The sequence below is a fragment of the Salvelinus sp. IW2-2015 genome, linkage group LG4q.1:29 (assembly GCF_002910315.2).
Source record: "Salvelinus sp. IW2-2015 linkage group LG4q.1:29, ASM291031v2, whole genome shotgun sequence".
Taxonomy (NCBI): Eukaryota; Metazoa; Chordata; class Actinopteri; order Salmoniformes; family Salmonidae; genus Salvelinus; species Salvelinus sp. IW2-2015.
Genome location: NC_036842.1, coordinates 89,800,699 through 89,815,313, shown reverse-complemented (window position 1 = coordinate 89,815,313; position 14,615 = coordinate 89,800,699). Strand labels below are relative to the sequence as shown.

Sequence of the window (14,615 nt, the reverse complement as noted above, 5' to 3'; positions counted from 1 at the left end):
AAGATTTCCAATGTATTAATTACACATTGCAAATAAACTTGAAATGTAAAATCTTTCTCACATCGCCAATATTTAGAATGAATGTGTTTTTGTTTATTTATGAAGTGTAGACCCAGCTTCATGCTCTCGCCCCCACCTGTTCCTTCATCCGCAGATGCCATCTTTGACCTTCTTCTCCTCGTCTTTAGAGAGAGAGTGGAGTCAGCTGCCATCTTTGACCTCTTCTCCCCGTCTTTAGAGAGAGAGAGAGGAGTCAGCTGCCATCTTTGACCTTCTTCCCCCGTCTTTAGAGAGAGAGTGGAGATCAGCTGCCATTTGACCTTCTTCTCCCCGTCTTTAGAGAGAGAGAGAGAGAGGAGTCACTGCCATCTTGACCTTCTTCTCCCCATCTTTAGAGAGAGAGAGAGGAGTCAGCTGCCATCTTTGACCTTCTTCTCCCCGTCTTTAGAGAGAGAGAGGAGTCAGATGCCATCTTTGACCTTCTTCTCCCCGTCTTTAGAGAGAGAGAGAGGAGTCAGCTGCCATCTTTGACCTTCTTCTCCCCGTCTTTAGAGAGAGAGAGGAGTCAGCTGCCATCTTTGACCTTCTTCTCCCCGTCTTTAGAGAGAGAGAGGAAGTCAGCTCGCAATGCTGAGTGCCTGGAGACAGCCCTTAGCCGTGGTATATTGGCCATATACCACAAACCTCCGAGGTGCCTTATTGCTATTATAAACTGGTTATCAACGTAATTAGAGCAGTACAAATAAATGTTTTGTCATATCCGTAGTATAGGGTCTGATACACCATGGCTTTCAGCCAAATCAGAATTCAGGGCTCAAACCACCCAGTTTACAATAAAGCAATAAGGCATGATATATTGTGATTATATTATGTTTGGCACAACGCATTATCTATAAAAGTCATTGAACTATGATGATAACATGTGCTACAGTTGTATGTTACCTCCTGTCTCTTAATCTCTTTGGTGGAGAAGGTGCTCTTCTGGTGAACGTCCAGTGTTTCAGACCACAGAGTGCTGTTTCTGCGTTTGGGAGGTGTTGGGCCCGCTGCCTTACTGCACGACTTCAGGGACGCACCCGGCGACTTGCTGTCACCCCGCAGTGACATGTTCTGAAGACATGAGTAAAAATGTAGACATGCCAGAGTCTGGTCTCGGCTTCTCTGTCCGTGCCACTCTACTGTCAATCTCCTTCTCTATAACTTCCTGCTGTTCATTAAACAAAATCCAATCCACACGAAAAAATGATCTACTATCWGGTCAAGTGCCATTGGCTTCTGTCTGGAGTTATTACAGTGTAATACAGGGGGTATATACTGTACCTGGATGGTTTGACCAAAGCGTCGGACAGCTCCATTCTTGGAAGGGGAGATCAGGTTAGCCAGAGATGACACCCGACTCAGTGGCCGCACACGCTTGTTACTGGGCTCCTGGAATACAGAGGAGAGAAATCAGTGTTACGGACGGCAATCTGAATACATACCCAGGGGATATTACTAACGACCCTATCGCTTTGCTTTACTCCACTTCTCACATATCACATTTTATTGGTCACATACACATGGTTGCAGATGTTATTGCGAGTGTAGCAAAATGCTTGTGCCAATGTAAGAAATAATACATAAAAACAAAAACACAGCAAAGTTTCCTAAGGACTAGAAGTGAGGTATTCCTCTCTGTCGACTTACTTTGAGGTCAAAACTGGACAGACTGACGGTGTCTTCATCCTCCTTTTTCTCTTTGCGTTTTCTCTTCTGTAAAAAAGGTATCAGAGAAGGCTCAGACTACAGTTAGTGACACTCACAAGGCCGTTAGGGGGGGGAAAGGCAGGATATAGCCTACTGGTANGGGGGACGTGTGATGCAAGTGTATTAATCCTCAGAAATCTTGTAGCATTTGGTGGAGCCTTGGCTTACTTTGAGGTCAAAGCTGGAGAGACTGACAGTGTCATCATCCTTGGGCTCTTTATTTTTCCTCTTCTGTGGGAAAGATAAACACGTGTACAGAATGAGTGTGTTGCTAACCTTCACAAGACTTAAAAATGTGTATATACAGTACCATGCAAAAGTACTCAGACCCCTTGAATTTCTTCACATTTTATTGTGTTACAAAGTGGGATTACAATGGATTGAACTGTAATTTTTTTGTCAACGATCTACACAAAAAACTCTAACGTCAAAATGTACGAAAATAAAATAAAATATTAATACAAATATAGTAGTTGCATAAGTATTCAGCTCCCTGAGTCAATACATGTTAGAAACACCTTTAGCATTGATTAAAGTTGCGAGTCTTCTGGGTAAGTCTCTAAGAGCTTTGCACACCTGGATTGTGCAATATTTATCCATAATTTTTTTCAAAATTCTTCAAGCTCTGTTGGGGATCATGGCTATTCAGCAATTTTCTAAACTTGCTAATGATTTTCAAGCAGATTTAAGTCAAAGCTTTAACTTGGCCACTCAAAAACATTGTCTTCTTTGTAAGCAACTCCAGTGTAGATTTGGCCTTGTGTTGTAGTTCATTGTCCTGCTGAAAGGTGATCTCCCCAGTTTCTGGTGGAATGCAGACTGTAGCAGGTTTTTATTCTAGGATTTTGTCTTTGCTTAGCCCCACCCAGTTTCTCTTTATACTGAAAAAGTGTATTCCTTTGCTGTTTTTTTCCTCCCAGCATATTTTGGAATATTTTTTATTCTGTATATTTGTATTCTTCTTTTCACTCTGTCATTTAGGTAATTATTGTGAGTCACTACAGTTCTCCCCCACCACAACCATTGAACTCTGTAGCCGTTTTAAAATCACCAATGGCCTCATGGTAACTAAATCTCTCAGCAGTTTCATTCTTGTCCTGAAGCTCAGTTCAGGACAACTGTATCTTTGATGTGTCTGGGTGGTTTAATACATAATCCACAGCATAATTATTAACTTGACTACGCTTAAAGATATATTCAATGTCCGATGTGTTATTGTTACCCATCTACCAATCACTGCCCTTATTTATGAGGCTTTCAAAAAGCTCCCTGGTCTTTGAAGTTGAAACTGTGCTTGAAATACTTGACTGAGGAACCTTACAGAGGTTGTATGTATGGGGGACAGAGGAAGGGTTAGTCATTCAAAAATCATGTCAACCCCTATTATTTCACACAGAGTGAATCCATGTAATTTATGTGATTTGTTAAGCCACATTTTACTCCTGAACTAATGTAGGCTTGTCTAAACAAAGAGGCAGAATACTTTTACAAGGCACTGTACATTTCACATTGAAATAAATGAAGTATTTATTTTGTACTGTGTTAAAGTTTATTGACTTGACTTCGTAGTAATTGAGAAAGACAGAGATAGATGCTGGTTTGATGTTGGCGTGACATTAGTTTAGTACTACTCACCAGACTGAAGTCCCATGGTGTTCCTGGAGTCAGAAAGGTGAAGGAACTCCCTCTGCACAGTGGAGGTCTACAGTGAGAGAGAGAAAACAGGCAGAAATAAACACTATTTGAGATATTCATACTGTATCCCAACCCAAATGCCCCTACCTAGGGCGTATGGCATCTGACTCTTTGACAAATCAGACACACACACAAATCATACTTTTGGTGTTAAGTGTAGACTTACATGTTGATTTTGTCCACCCACACCAGACGCGATCAGGACAAGCATATTGAAATATCAAAACGAACTCTTAACAAACTATATTAATTTGGGGACATGTCGAAAAGCATTAAACATTTATTGCAATGTAGCTTGCCAACCGCCATATAAAGTCCAAAGAAAAAGAAGCCTGGAGGAGGAGAGATTACTAGAAACAAACTCTGTTTAACCTTTTATCTGTGGATTAATTGTCTGAGTAGAGGACAATGTGCGTTTCAGGTAAAATAACAACCCAATGTTTATATCCCAGGATAGCAACAGCAAGCTAGGGAAATTGGCATAAATGTTTAATGCTTTTCGATCTGTCCCAAAATGAATATAGTTGGTTCAGTTTGTTTTGATATTTCAACCTGTGTGTCCTGATCGCGTCTGGTGTGGGTGGACAAAAATCAACATGCGATGGGGGTCTGGTCAGTATGTTTGAGACAAAGCATACAACTTTCCTCTAAGGTGTTCTAGATAAACCTACAACACCGATATAGAAGAACAATGCCATATTTTGATGGACTCTTTCCTCAGAAGATAGTAAGCTCAGCATCAGATGCCTCTAAAAGGCTGTGGGGTGGTCCACTAATGTACTGCTATGGACGTAGTTATCTAGCTAACTATTTTAGGCAAATTTGAGACTACTCAAACTTCACATTTGTTTGTCTAAATAAATCAAACGAACTAGTTAGCTACATAACGTTACTAGTTAGTATAGCCAATATACGTATACCCTAGCAGATACGCTAGGCTAACTAGCCACAGTAACKTCGGTACATGAAGGCCAAACCTGAATCCATATTTATTGAAACATTAATGATTTGCCATGTGATGTGACAAACTTTGGGTTCAAAATTTGGCTAGCTAATCTTGAATATTATTTAGTCAAAACACACATTTATGTATCAATATTACCCATCGCTCCTTACTTTTTAGAGTTGTTGACAGTGGCGGGGGAGGTTTCTGAGCTGACGACGGCTAGGCTGATGGTGGACGTTCTCTTCGAGGAAATCCTTCGACTCTTCGGCTTGTCTTCCACAGATAATTCGACCACCTCTGACTCCTCCATTTTAGAGGTTGGGTGTAGGAAGCTAGCTAATATKACTAATTCAAAACAATGAAATTATAATGGAACAGCAGCAACGATGATGAAAGAAAGAAACAAACCCGCAGTAAATCGATCAATCCAACCAAAAGTGACGGCGGAAGTTTGAATATGGCGGAATATCACAAATCGGCCAATAAGGAAAAAGCTTGAGGATTTAGAGTGGGAGGAGTTAATTTACTGAAAAKAATATTGAGGAAAACCACGTTGGCGGTCTCTGCGGTGCATCTCAGTAAATTCATTTCAGTGAGAAGCATGGCCGGATTAAGCGATCAGTGCTGGTGTTTGCTAAAAAATTGTAGTTGTTGAGAATTGTTTTTATTCTATTGGGTCTCTCTTTTCAGCAGAAGGCATTTGCTTTCCAAACTGTACGTTTTTCCCGCGATTGTATTTTGAAATCGGCAAAAGGGAAAATGACAATACCAACCCACCATAGAAATATAATCCATAGATGGCAGTTCCCATTCAAATCAGGACTGGCATCCATTGCTTGAGTACCCATTAGTTTAGCAGTCAAATTGCCAGGGTAAGATGTTACAAATCCTTTCTATGGAGTATATGTCTGTGGCTATAATGCAACAAACTGTATATTTGGCTTGCATGCTGCCCGAGAAAACCAGCCCAAACTGCAGTTTTCCCGACTGTAGGCATCCTGGTAAGTGCCCAAATAAAGGACACAGTGTTATGGTGGGGGATGCATTTTTCTGGCATGGTTTAGGTCCACTTGTAGAATCTATGCCAAGCAGTGGTGACCCGTTATTCAAGGCAGGTGGGGCAGGGCTTGCCTGTTTTGCATGTTATTTTGGCATTAATACGTGTCACATATCAGTTTGCAAACAATGTAAAAAAAAAWATATATATATATATAATTGAGTTAATAAAGCTGCATACAAACATTCTCTTTWTTGTTTTCTTGAGTAAGGCAGCTACAAAATGCAGGTGTTTCAGCCTAGCTCAGTGCTTTCTGTGGTGGTGGGGCAAGCCAGCAGAAAATATGGTGCTCTGTGATTGGCTCAGTGTTCTGTCACTCAAGGGGACACTACGTCACCGCCAAGTCTAAAACTAGAGTTACGAAATTCTAGCCCCTTGGGTGCTGCCATAGAGTTACATTAGAAGTGCCTTTCGAAGAAGGCTCAAGGTCATTGGCCACAGATAAAATGACATCAAATCACGTTATATGTACAGTAGCTTTGATTGGACTGATCATGTCAACATACTTTCAAAATCTTAGCTAACGATCATTATGAATCAAGTCAACAATCTACTGGCAAACCCTTTTTAATCCTTGACATATGAAGAGAAATAATGAAGAGAAATTATAGATAAAATGTATCGATACTCATCGGCCATTAGACATAAACAACAAGTTGGAAATCGCAAATTCAAAATGAGTGGTTTGGAAGGAATCAGTGACAGTGGCTAACTGCTAGCATTGCAAAGCAATCACTAGCCTGCTATTCAGTGGAGTGGCTGTGTGGTCCAAAATCTTGGATTAAGGGGATTGAGATAAAACTGTCCAGTTTGAGTGTTTGTTGCAGCTCGAATTCTGTCACTGTACATTTCAAAAGTGCTAAACAAATAGTTATATGACTACGTCCGTCCTAGCTCACTCATTAATGTCTTAATCAAAATTACGGATAGCCTCTTATCCGCTTGTCGTCCCCTTTATGCCATAGTTTGTACATCTCAAATGACAGTAGAAACCAATTTTTTTWAAGTAAGTCAGCCATATCAATTTTGCTTTTTTAAAGACAGTAAATGAGGCTGACTGAACTGTTTTGCTGCCAGACAAGGCTCCGCTGATAACCAGGTGTAGCGGTGGTAAGGTGTTGGGACTGCTGTTGGGACAGCTTTATGTAGGCCCTAACAGTTTGTGGGCACTGTTTGTCACCGTTATAGTGCAATTAATGTATTTTTTAGTGTTGTGTGGTGACTTTGCTGGCATGCATCCCCACTAGGGTTGCACATTTTGGGAAATGTTTAGAGGTGGAAACTTTCCGTGGGAATTAACGGGAATATACGGGAAATAACGTGAATTAACAGAAATATATGCAAATAATATTAATACCATTTAAATGTAATGTTTTTTGCATTGGATATATTTACCAAATCATATGAAGACAGACACATAAACCTTTTACCTTATCATAAGTATACATAATTGCAAATGATTAAATYCTTCTAATAGATATTTAAAAAACTATTTAGTTACGAATTGAACTTTAATTAAATGAGTTGACTCTTCACATGGAATGATTTCACTGAACAACAAAAGAAAGAGAATATCGAATGATCCCCAATGATCCATCGCATCTCCCAAAAACGTTTTCAACATACATCTGTAAAATGATAGTCTAGAAACTAAAGCTTAGGTTGTCTTCCTCTCAGGCTTCCATGTCTTCTCCCTGCACCTACTCAATGACCACCTCTTGAACATCAGACTCTGAGGCCTCATCTTCATTGTCACTTTCCAACCTTGTTGAGTTCAAATTTGCCCGGATGGCCACCAATTTTTCAACACTTGTATTGTTTAGCCTGTTGCGTGCTTTGGTGTGTGTGTTCCCAAACAAGGACCAGTTGTGCTCTGAGGTGACTGATCTTGGTGGGATTTGGAGGATGATGAAGGCAACAAGGGAAAGAGCCTCAGATCCACAAAGTCCCTTCCATCAGGGGGCTGATGAGATATGTTGGCACAACTGCCATATTGCATCTCCATCCCAAAGCCCTTGCTTGGAAGTGTACTTCGCCAGACTGCCAAGAACCTTGCCCTCATCCAGGCCAAGGTGGCGAGACACGGTAGTGATGACACCATAGACCTTGTTGATCTCTGCACCAGACAGGATGCACTTGCCAGCATACTTGGGGTCCAACATGTACGCTGCGGCGTGTATAGGCTTCAGGCAGAAGTCTTCACGCTTTTTGACTTATTTCAGAACTGCAGTGTCCTCTGCTTGGAGCAACAGTGAAGTGGGCAGGGCAGTACGGACTTCTTCTCTTACATCTGCAAGCAGAGTCTGAACATTAGACAGGGTGGCATTGTCTCCCTCAATCCATGCAATGTCTACTGCTATAGGCTTCAGGAGTTTCAGGCTGCTTACCACTCTTTCCCAAAATACATCATCCAGGAGGATCCACTTGATGGGGCTGTCCATATCGTCAGACTGTGATATGGCCATTTCTTGGAGAGACTCCTTCCCCTCCAGGAGACTGTCAAACATAATGACAACACCACCCCAACGGGTGTTGTTGGGCAGCTTCAATGTGTTGCTCTTATTCTTCTCACTTTGCTTGGTGAGGTAGATTGCTGCTATATGACTTGATGACCCTTAACATACCTAACCATTTCCTTGGCTCTCTTGTAGAGTGTATCCATTGTTTTCAGTCCCATGATGTCCTTAAGGAGCCGATTCAATGCATGAGCAGCTCAGCCAATGGGTGTGATGTTAGGGTAGACCAAGCAGCCTTCATGTTCACAGCATTGTCTGTCATCAGTGCAAATACCTTCTGTGGTCCAAGGTAATTGATGACTGCCTTCACCTCATCTGCAATGCAGAGACTGGTGTGTCTGTTGTCTCTTGTGTCTGTGCTCTTGTATAATACTGGTTGAGGGGTGGAGACGATGTAGTTAATTATTCCTTGCCCACGAACATTCGACCACCCATCAGAGATGATTTCAATACAGTCTGCTTTCTCTATGATTTGCTTGACCTTCACTTGCACTCTGTCGAACTCTGCATCCAGCAAATGTATAGATAAAGCATGTCTGGTTGGAGGGGTGTATGCTGGGCGAAGAACATTCAKAAATCTCTTCCAATACACATTGCCTGTGAGCATCAGAGGTGAACCAGAATACACAGCTCGAGCAAGACATTCATCAGCATATCTCTGACTACGGTCCTCCATTGAGTCAAAAAAACTTCTGATTCCAGGAGGACCATGAGCTGTTGCTATCGATGTCTGATTCATCATTTTCACCTCGAATAGAAGTAGAGGGACTTTTGTTGCTGAGTGCTGAGTGCTGAGGGAACTTTATGCACTTGGCCAGATGATTCTGCATCTTTGTTGCATTCTTCACATATGATTTGGCACAGTATTTGCAAATGTACACAGCTTTTCCTTCTACATTAGCTGCAGTGAAATGTCTCCAAACATCAGATAGTGCCCGTGGCATTTTCCTGTAAAAAATGGGTTTAAAAAAACAACAAATACAATTCCATGTACAGATAAATAGTTAAGCAGTTAGATTACATAACTACTTTGTAAGATAAATGTTTTAAAATGAAACATGTATGGAAACAGGTGAATTAACACCACTCAGTTAGCAGGCTCAAGCAAGCTAAAACCCACATGGTAGAAAAAACTAACAGGCAGAAATTGTAAACAGTTAGAAATGATTTAAACACACTTTCATGTAAACTACTATTTACTAGTTAACAAAAAATAATGTATGTCATATAAAATATATTCACCCCACCCAATATTGTAATCAAAACTTACCAGAAAGCATGTAGTCCTTGGCTCAGACAGTTTAGTAGTGTATGCTCAATAGCATCTCATTAGTGTGCAAGATCTTGAGAATCAGCTGTACATGTGATGGAAGAATGCACTGTGCATGCAGAGGGTTGCAATTCCATTGAATTGAGGATAGTTTAACCAAAATATGCCACAAGACCTATAATTGCTTTATGTGTATCCCACAAAAACCTTTTTTGATGAATTTAAGCCCAATTCCCCATATTCCCGGGCTTAACTTCCCATGGAAAATTTCCGACCCTTTGCAACCCCAATTCCCACATATATATATATTTTTTTGCCCCACCAAGATTTACATGCTAAAATCGCCACTGCTGATAGTAGACCTATGTATTGGTACACATGTCATATAGAACACAAATAATGCTGATCCTAGATCTGTTGTGAGGTGCAACCTCTAAAAGAGCATGGGAAAATACCTAACTGTAGAGTTATGAAAAGTATGCTGTAGAATACTTATTTCCTTTGAAACCAGTCTCAGGATCCAATTAAAGTTAATTATCTGACCCTGGACAATGAGCAAGAAGCGTTGAATGAGGGTGGTTGTGGTGGTGGGGTACATGTAGGTCAGTGGATGGTAACAAATGTGACATTCCTTTGTGTATTGTAATATTCCATTGGTTCCCAGCTAATATGGAAAACTGTTACAGTAACAGTGAATACTGGGAGAGAAATTCCAATATATGTGAGACAGTGAACACTGCAAAGATAATTGATGTCCCTCTGAACAGCACCAAAACATCTCCTGACTGGAAGACACTGTCAGGCCTGCCTCACTCTTTCTGATGATGGCCTATACCAATGTAATCAAATTCGAACCTATTTGTTATTCAAACCAAATGTAGAGTTTATATTAAAATGTGAGCCTACTATAGCTTTGTAATACATGCATTTTATACATATTCAAGGTTAATTGAATTTCTCAATGATTGGACCACATACAGCCAATGTTATAACACTGTATAATAGTGCTGCATTTAATATGTTGGAGTTGTTGCCAACAGTTTTTTTTTAAATCCCAAAATCCCTCATCATTACTCCCATTTGGTCATAATATTGTTGTTTATGAAACAGGATCCATTCTATTGGCTGTATGAGGCAAAGTCAAGGGAATTATGTTAATAAAATCACATAATATAATTACAGGGCCATCATCACATAGACATAGAAATATATTTAGGACCAACCGTTTGCATGACATCACTTTAAGCCTAGCAGAAGACCTTAGAGAAAGAAGTGTTCTTACAAAATGAAATCATTCATACCCCAAGGCCGTTTATGAAACAAAAGGACATACGCCAGCTTTATGAGGTACAGAGAGAACACGCAGTACATGTTAATACTGTGGGGGGGGGGNAGGACATTAGAAAAGATTAGGGTTGAGGAGAGAAGAATCTTTTCCAAGAACAAAGACAAATGTAGATTTGAAATAACATGTCTAGTCTGTTTTCAGTTTTCTTACGAATATTACAGAATGCCAGCACGTGACAGAGAGTGGTTACGTCCGAAATGACACCCTATTGCCTACATAGTACACTACTTTTGACCAGACCCTATGACTATAGTGAATAGGGTGCCATTTCAGACAGTGTTTCATCCGATATTATTCAGCATTGCATTGTCTACAATAATAATCATATTATGTATTCTACGAACTCTCAGAGACAGTGTGGTAGGCGTACAGTAACCAGAGGCTCATCAGTATTAGACAAAGGATAACAGCGGATGCTGAAATGTGAAGAATTTTGATGATGTAATCCTGGAGAATAGCTCTTGCATTCATTTCTGCCTGAATAATTGGCTCAGACAAGCAATCAATGCTAGGCCCATCTAGATTAGACAATGGAGATTAGGAAAGGACATGTTGGCCCTCTGGTAAACATTTTCATATCGCTTGTCGTATTGTAGTCGTACCACAACATGGGAATACATCACAAGAAGTGTTTTGATAAACTGCATGTCGTGGGAAGTTAGCGATTTCCTGATCTGTGGGGCCCATAAGTCTGGGCCTTCATTCATAAAGAAACTCAGAGAAGGAGTGCTGATCTAAGATCAGCATGATCAAAAAGGTTAAACTGATCCTAGATCCGCACCTATACTTTGATAAAACAGGTTAAACTGATCCTAGATCAGCACCTATACTTGGATTTAAAAAAAGGTTAAACTGATCCTAGATCAGCACCTCTACTCTGATCAAAAAGGTTGAACTGATCCTAGATCAGCACCTATACTCTGATCAAAAAGGTTAAACTGATCCTACCCCATGGCAAGGCACTACAAGTCCGTACACCATGGCAACCCTGCCTCCCTACAAGCTATGGGGATTGATCATGTTCCGGCCTCTATTAGAAAAGGGGACCGTCTTAAACAGTTAAACCAAAGGGAAAGTTTTGGGATTTACAAACTACAGGCCACTAAGTACCCTGGTTTAAATGAAGATATGGATTTACAAACTACAGGCCACTAAGTACCCCCAGTTTAAATGAAGATATGGATTTACAAAATACAGGCCACTAAGTACCCAGTTAAAAATGAAGATAGGGATTTACAAACTACAGGCCACTAAGTACCCTGGTTTAAATGAAGATATGGATTTAACAAACTACAGGCCACTAAGTACCCTGGTTTAAATGAAGATATGGATTTACAAACTACAGTCCACTAAGTACCCAGTTTAAATGAAGATATGGATTTACAAACTACAGGCCACTAAGTACCCTGGTTTAAATGAAGATATGGATTTACAAACTACAGGCCACTAAGTACCCTGGTTTAAATGAAGATATGGATTTACAAACTACAGGCCACTAAGTACCCGGTTTAAATGAAGATATGGATTTACAAACTACAGGCCACTAAGTACCCTGGTTTAAATGAAGATATGGATTTACAAACTACAGGCCACTAAGTACCCTGGTTTAAATGAAGATATGGATTTCTCACCCTTCTGTAGGGTTGTGATAGGTCCATTTGCTGTCATCTAGTGGACATTTTGCTCAATTGCCCTCAGCTATTGTTTTTATACTGCTGTTGTTCATGTTTTGCTGTGTTCTAGTGTACTATGGAATATATTGCTTTCTTATTCTTGACACTTCTCCCAGTCATATTTAAGGTCAGAACTACCTTTCTAAGTGTCCTGATACTTCTAGCTTGGAGTTGTATTTTTATGATAACATAGCTACAGTATTTCACTTTTTAATTTGTATAGTATTGCTTACTAGGTGTGTCCAATCAACTTTGTAACCACTCCCTCTTCTAATTAGGGCTAATTGGAAAAGCTGTTCAAAAGAGGACATTGTATTATTTCTTTGTACTCCCTGACGAAGGCCATGCAGCCGAAACGCGTAGGATTTTTAAAACTTTGTTTCTATTGAACATGCCATACAAATAAAGGCATTTTAATTCATTATATGAAGAGTGCCTTGGTCCTCCTTTCTTTTTGATGATCATAGATCAGCACCTATACTCTGATAGATGAAATAATTAATATGCATGATCTACACACGACAGGAGATTGATGATGATGATCTACACACAAGGAGAATGATGATGATGATCTACAGCACGAAGGTAGATGATGATGATGAGGTGTGGACACACTAAAGGAGAATGTGAATGATGATGATCTACACCACGAGTAGAATGAGGATCGATGATGTACAGCATGAAGGAGAATGCAGTGATACGATCCTACACTACTCGAAGGAGATGTATAGATGAATGGATGTAACACATGAAGTCGAGAATGGATGTAGCATGTAACACAAACAGGACAAGGGCGCAGCCAGAACCTCCCAAGGAGATCGTTTGAACGTGAGTGATAACAGGGAATTACCTGGGGCACGTGGGCAAAGTTATTCGTAAAACCTCTGATGTATTCAGGCGTGTTGCTGGGACTACTAAAGGATCTAGTATATTAATTCCTTCTTTTATACTAAGAGATGTATTAGGTTGCATAGAATCTATGTGATCACATCTAAAAAGAAAGCGAGGACCCAACGCGCACTCTTCATATATGAATTAAAATGCTTTATCTTGTTATGGCACATGTTTCAATAGAAACCAAAGTTTTAAAAATTTCCTACGCGTTTCGGCTGGCATGCCCTTCCGTCAGCGGGAGTACAACAGAAAATGTAGTAACCTAAGTCCTCTTTGAGAATGGTCAGCTTTTCCAATTAATTAGCCTGTAACTTAGAAGAAGGAAGTGGTTACAAAGTTGAATTTGGACCAGCCCGTAGTAAGCCCCACAGGATACTCATACTAAATTACGAAAAAGGTGAGATTATACTGTAGCTATGTTAATCATTGAAAAATACAACTTCTCTTAATTTGCTACCGCAATTGTATCAGGACACTTAGAAAGAAGTAGTTCTGACCTTAAATACCTTGACTCGGTGCGAAGAGAAGTGTCCACAAAGATTTATAAGAAAGCAAATAACTATTCCATAGATTCAGCAAACACTCAGACACAAGCAAAAACCATGAACACAACTAACAGTGCTAAACATAGCTTGAGGGGCAATTGCAGCAAAAGATGTCCTCACTAGATGACAGCAAGAGTGCGCACCACATCACGAACCTACAGGAAGGGTGAGAAATCGCACTATTTTCATTTGAAGACCAGGGTACTTAGTGGCCTGTTTTTGTTTAAAGTCCATACTCTTCATTTAAAACGGGTAACTTTAGTGGACTGTAGTTTTGTAAATCCCATATCTTCTTCTTTAAACTGGGTACTTAGTGGCCTGTATTTTGTAAATCCATATCTTCATTTAAACTGGGGTACTTAGTGGCTCTGTATTGTTTGTAAAATCCGTATCTTCATTTAAAACCAGGGTACTTTAGTGTGCCTGTAGTTTGCTAAATCCCCAAACTTTCCCTTTGGTTTAAACTGTTTTAGACGCTCCCTTTTCAATAGAGGCCGAACATGATCAATCCCCATGCTGTAGGGGAGGCAGGGTGTGCCATGGTGTACGGACTTGTAGTGCTGCCCATGGTAGGATCAGTTTAACCTTTTTTGATCAGATATTAGGTGCTGAATCTCAGAATCAGTGTCAACCTTTTTGATCTAGAAAAGTCTACAGGACGACCTTTGTACTCCAGTATAGGTGCTGATCTAGGATCAGTAACCCTTTTTTATCAAAGTATAGGTGCTGATCTAGGATCAGTTTAACCTTTTTGATCATGCTGATCTTAGATCCAGCAACTCCTTATCTGAGTTTCTTTATGAATTGACAGGCCAGACTTAGGGCCCCACAGATCACGGAACACCAAAACATTAAACAAATCGCCTAACTCTCCCACGACATGGCAGTTTACAAAACACATTCTTGTCGACGCTACCTCCGCATG

General features: G+C 40.2%; 1 protein-coding gene across 1 annotated transcript in view; it reads right to left on the bottom strand.

The window, feature by feature from the left end:
* LOC111962783 (neuroepithelial cell-transforming gene 1 protein) overlaps window positions 1–4,859 on the bottom strand; it is a 15,644-nt gene extending 10,785 nt beyond the window's left edge. The window contains exons 1-6 of the mRNA XM_070439920.1: window positions 4,558–4,859; window positions 3,382–3,448; window positions 1,915–1,977; window positions 1,687–1,752; window positions 1,321–1,428; window positions 871–1,110 (exon numbers count right to left, since the gene is read on the bottom strand). Of these exons, the coding sequence (XP_070296021.1) occupies window positions 871–1,110; window positions 1,321–1,428; window positions 1,687–1,752; window positions 1,915–1,977; window positions 3,382–3,448; window positions 4,558–4,697 (684 nt within the window). The 5' untranslated portion in view covers window positions 4,698–4,859. The remainder of the gene's footprint in view (window positions 1–870; window positions 1,111–1,320; window positions 1,429–1,686; window positions 1,753–1,914; window positions 1,978–3,381; window positions 3,449–4,557) is intronic.
* Window positions 4,860–14,615: the final 9,756 nt, after the last annotated feature.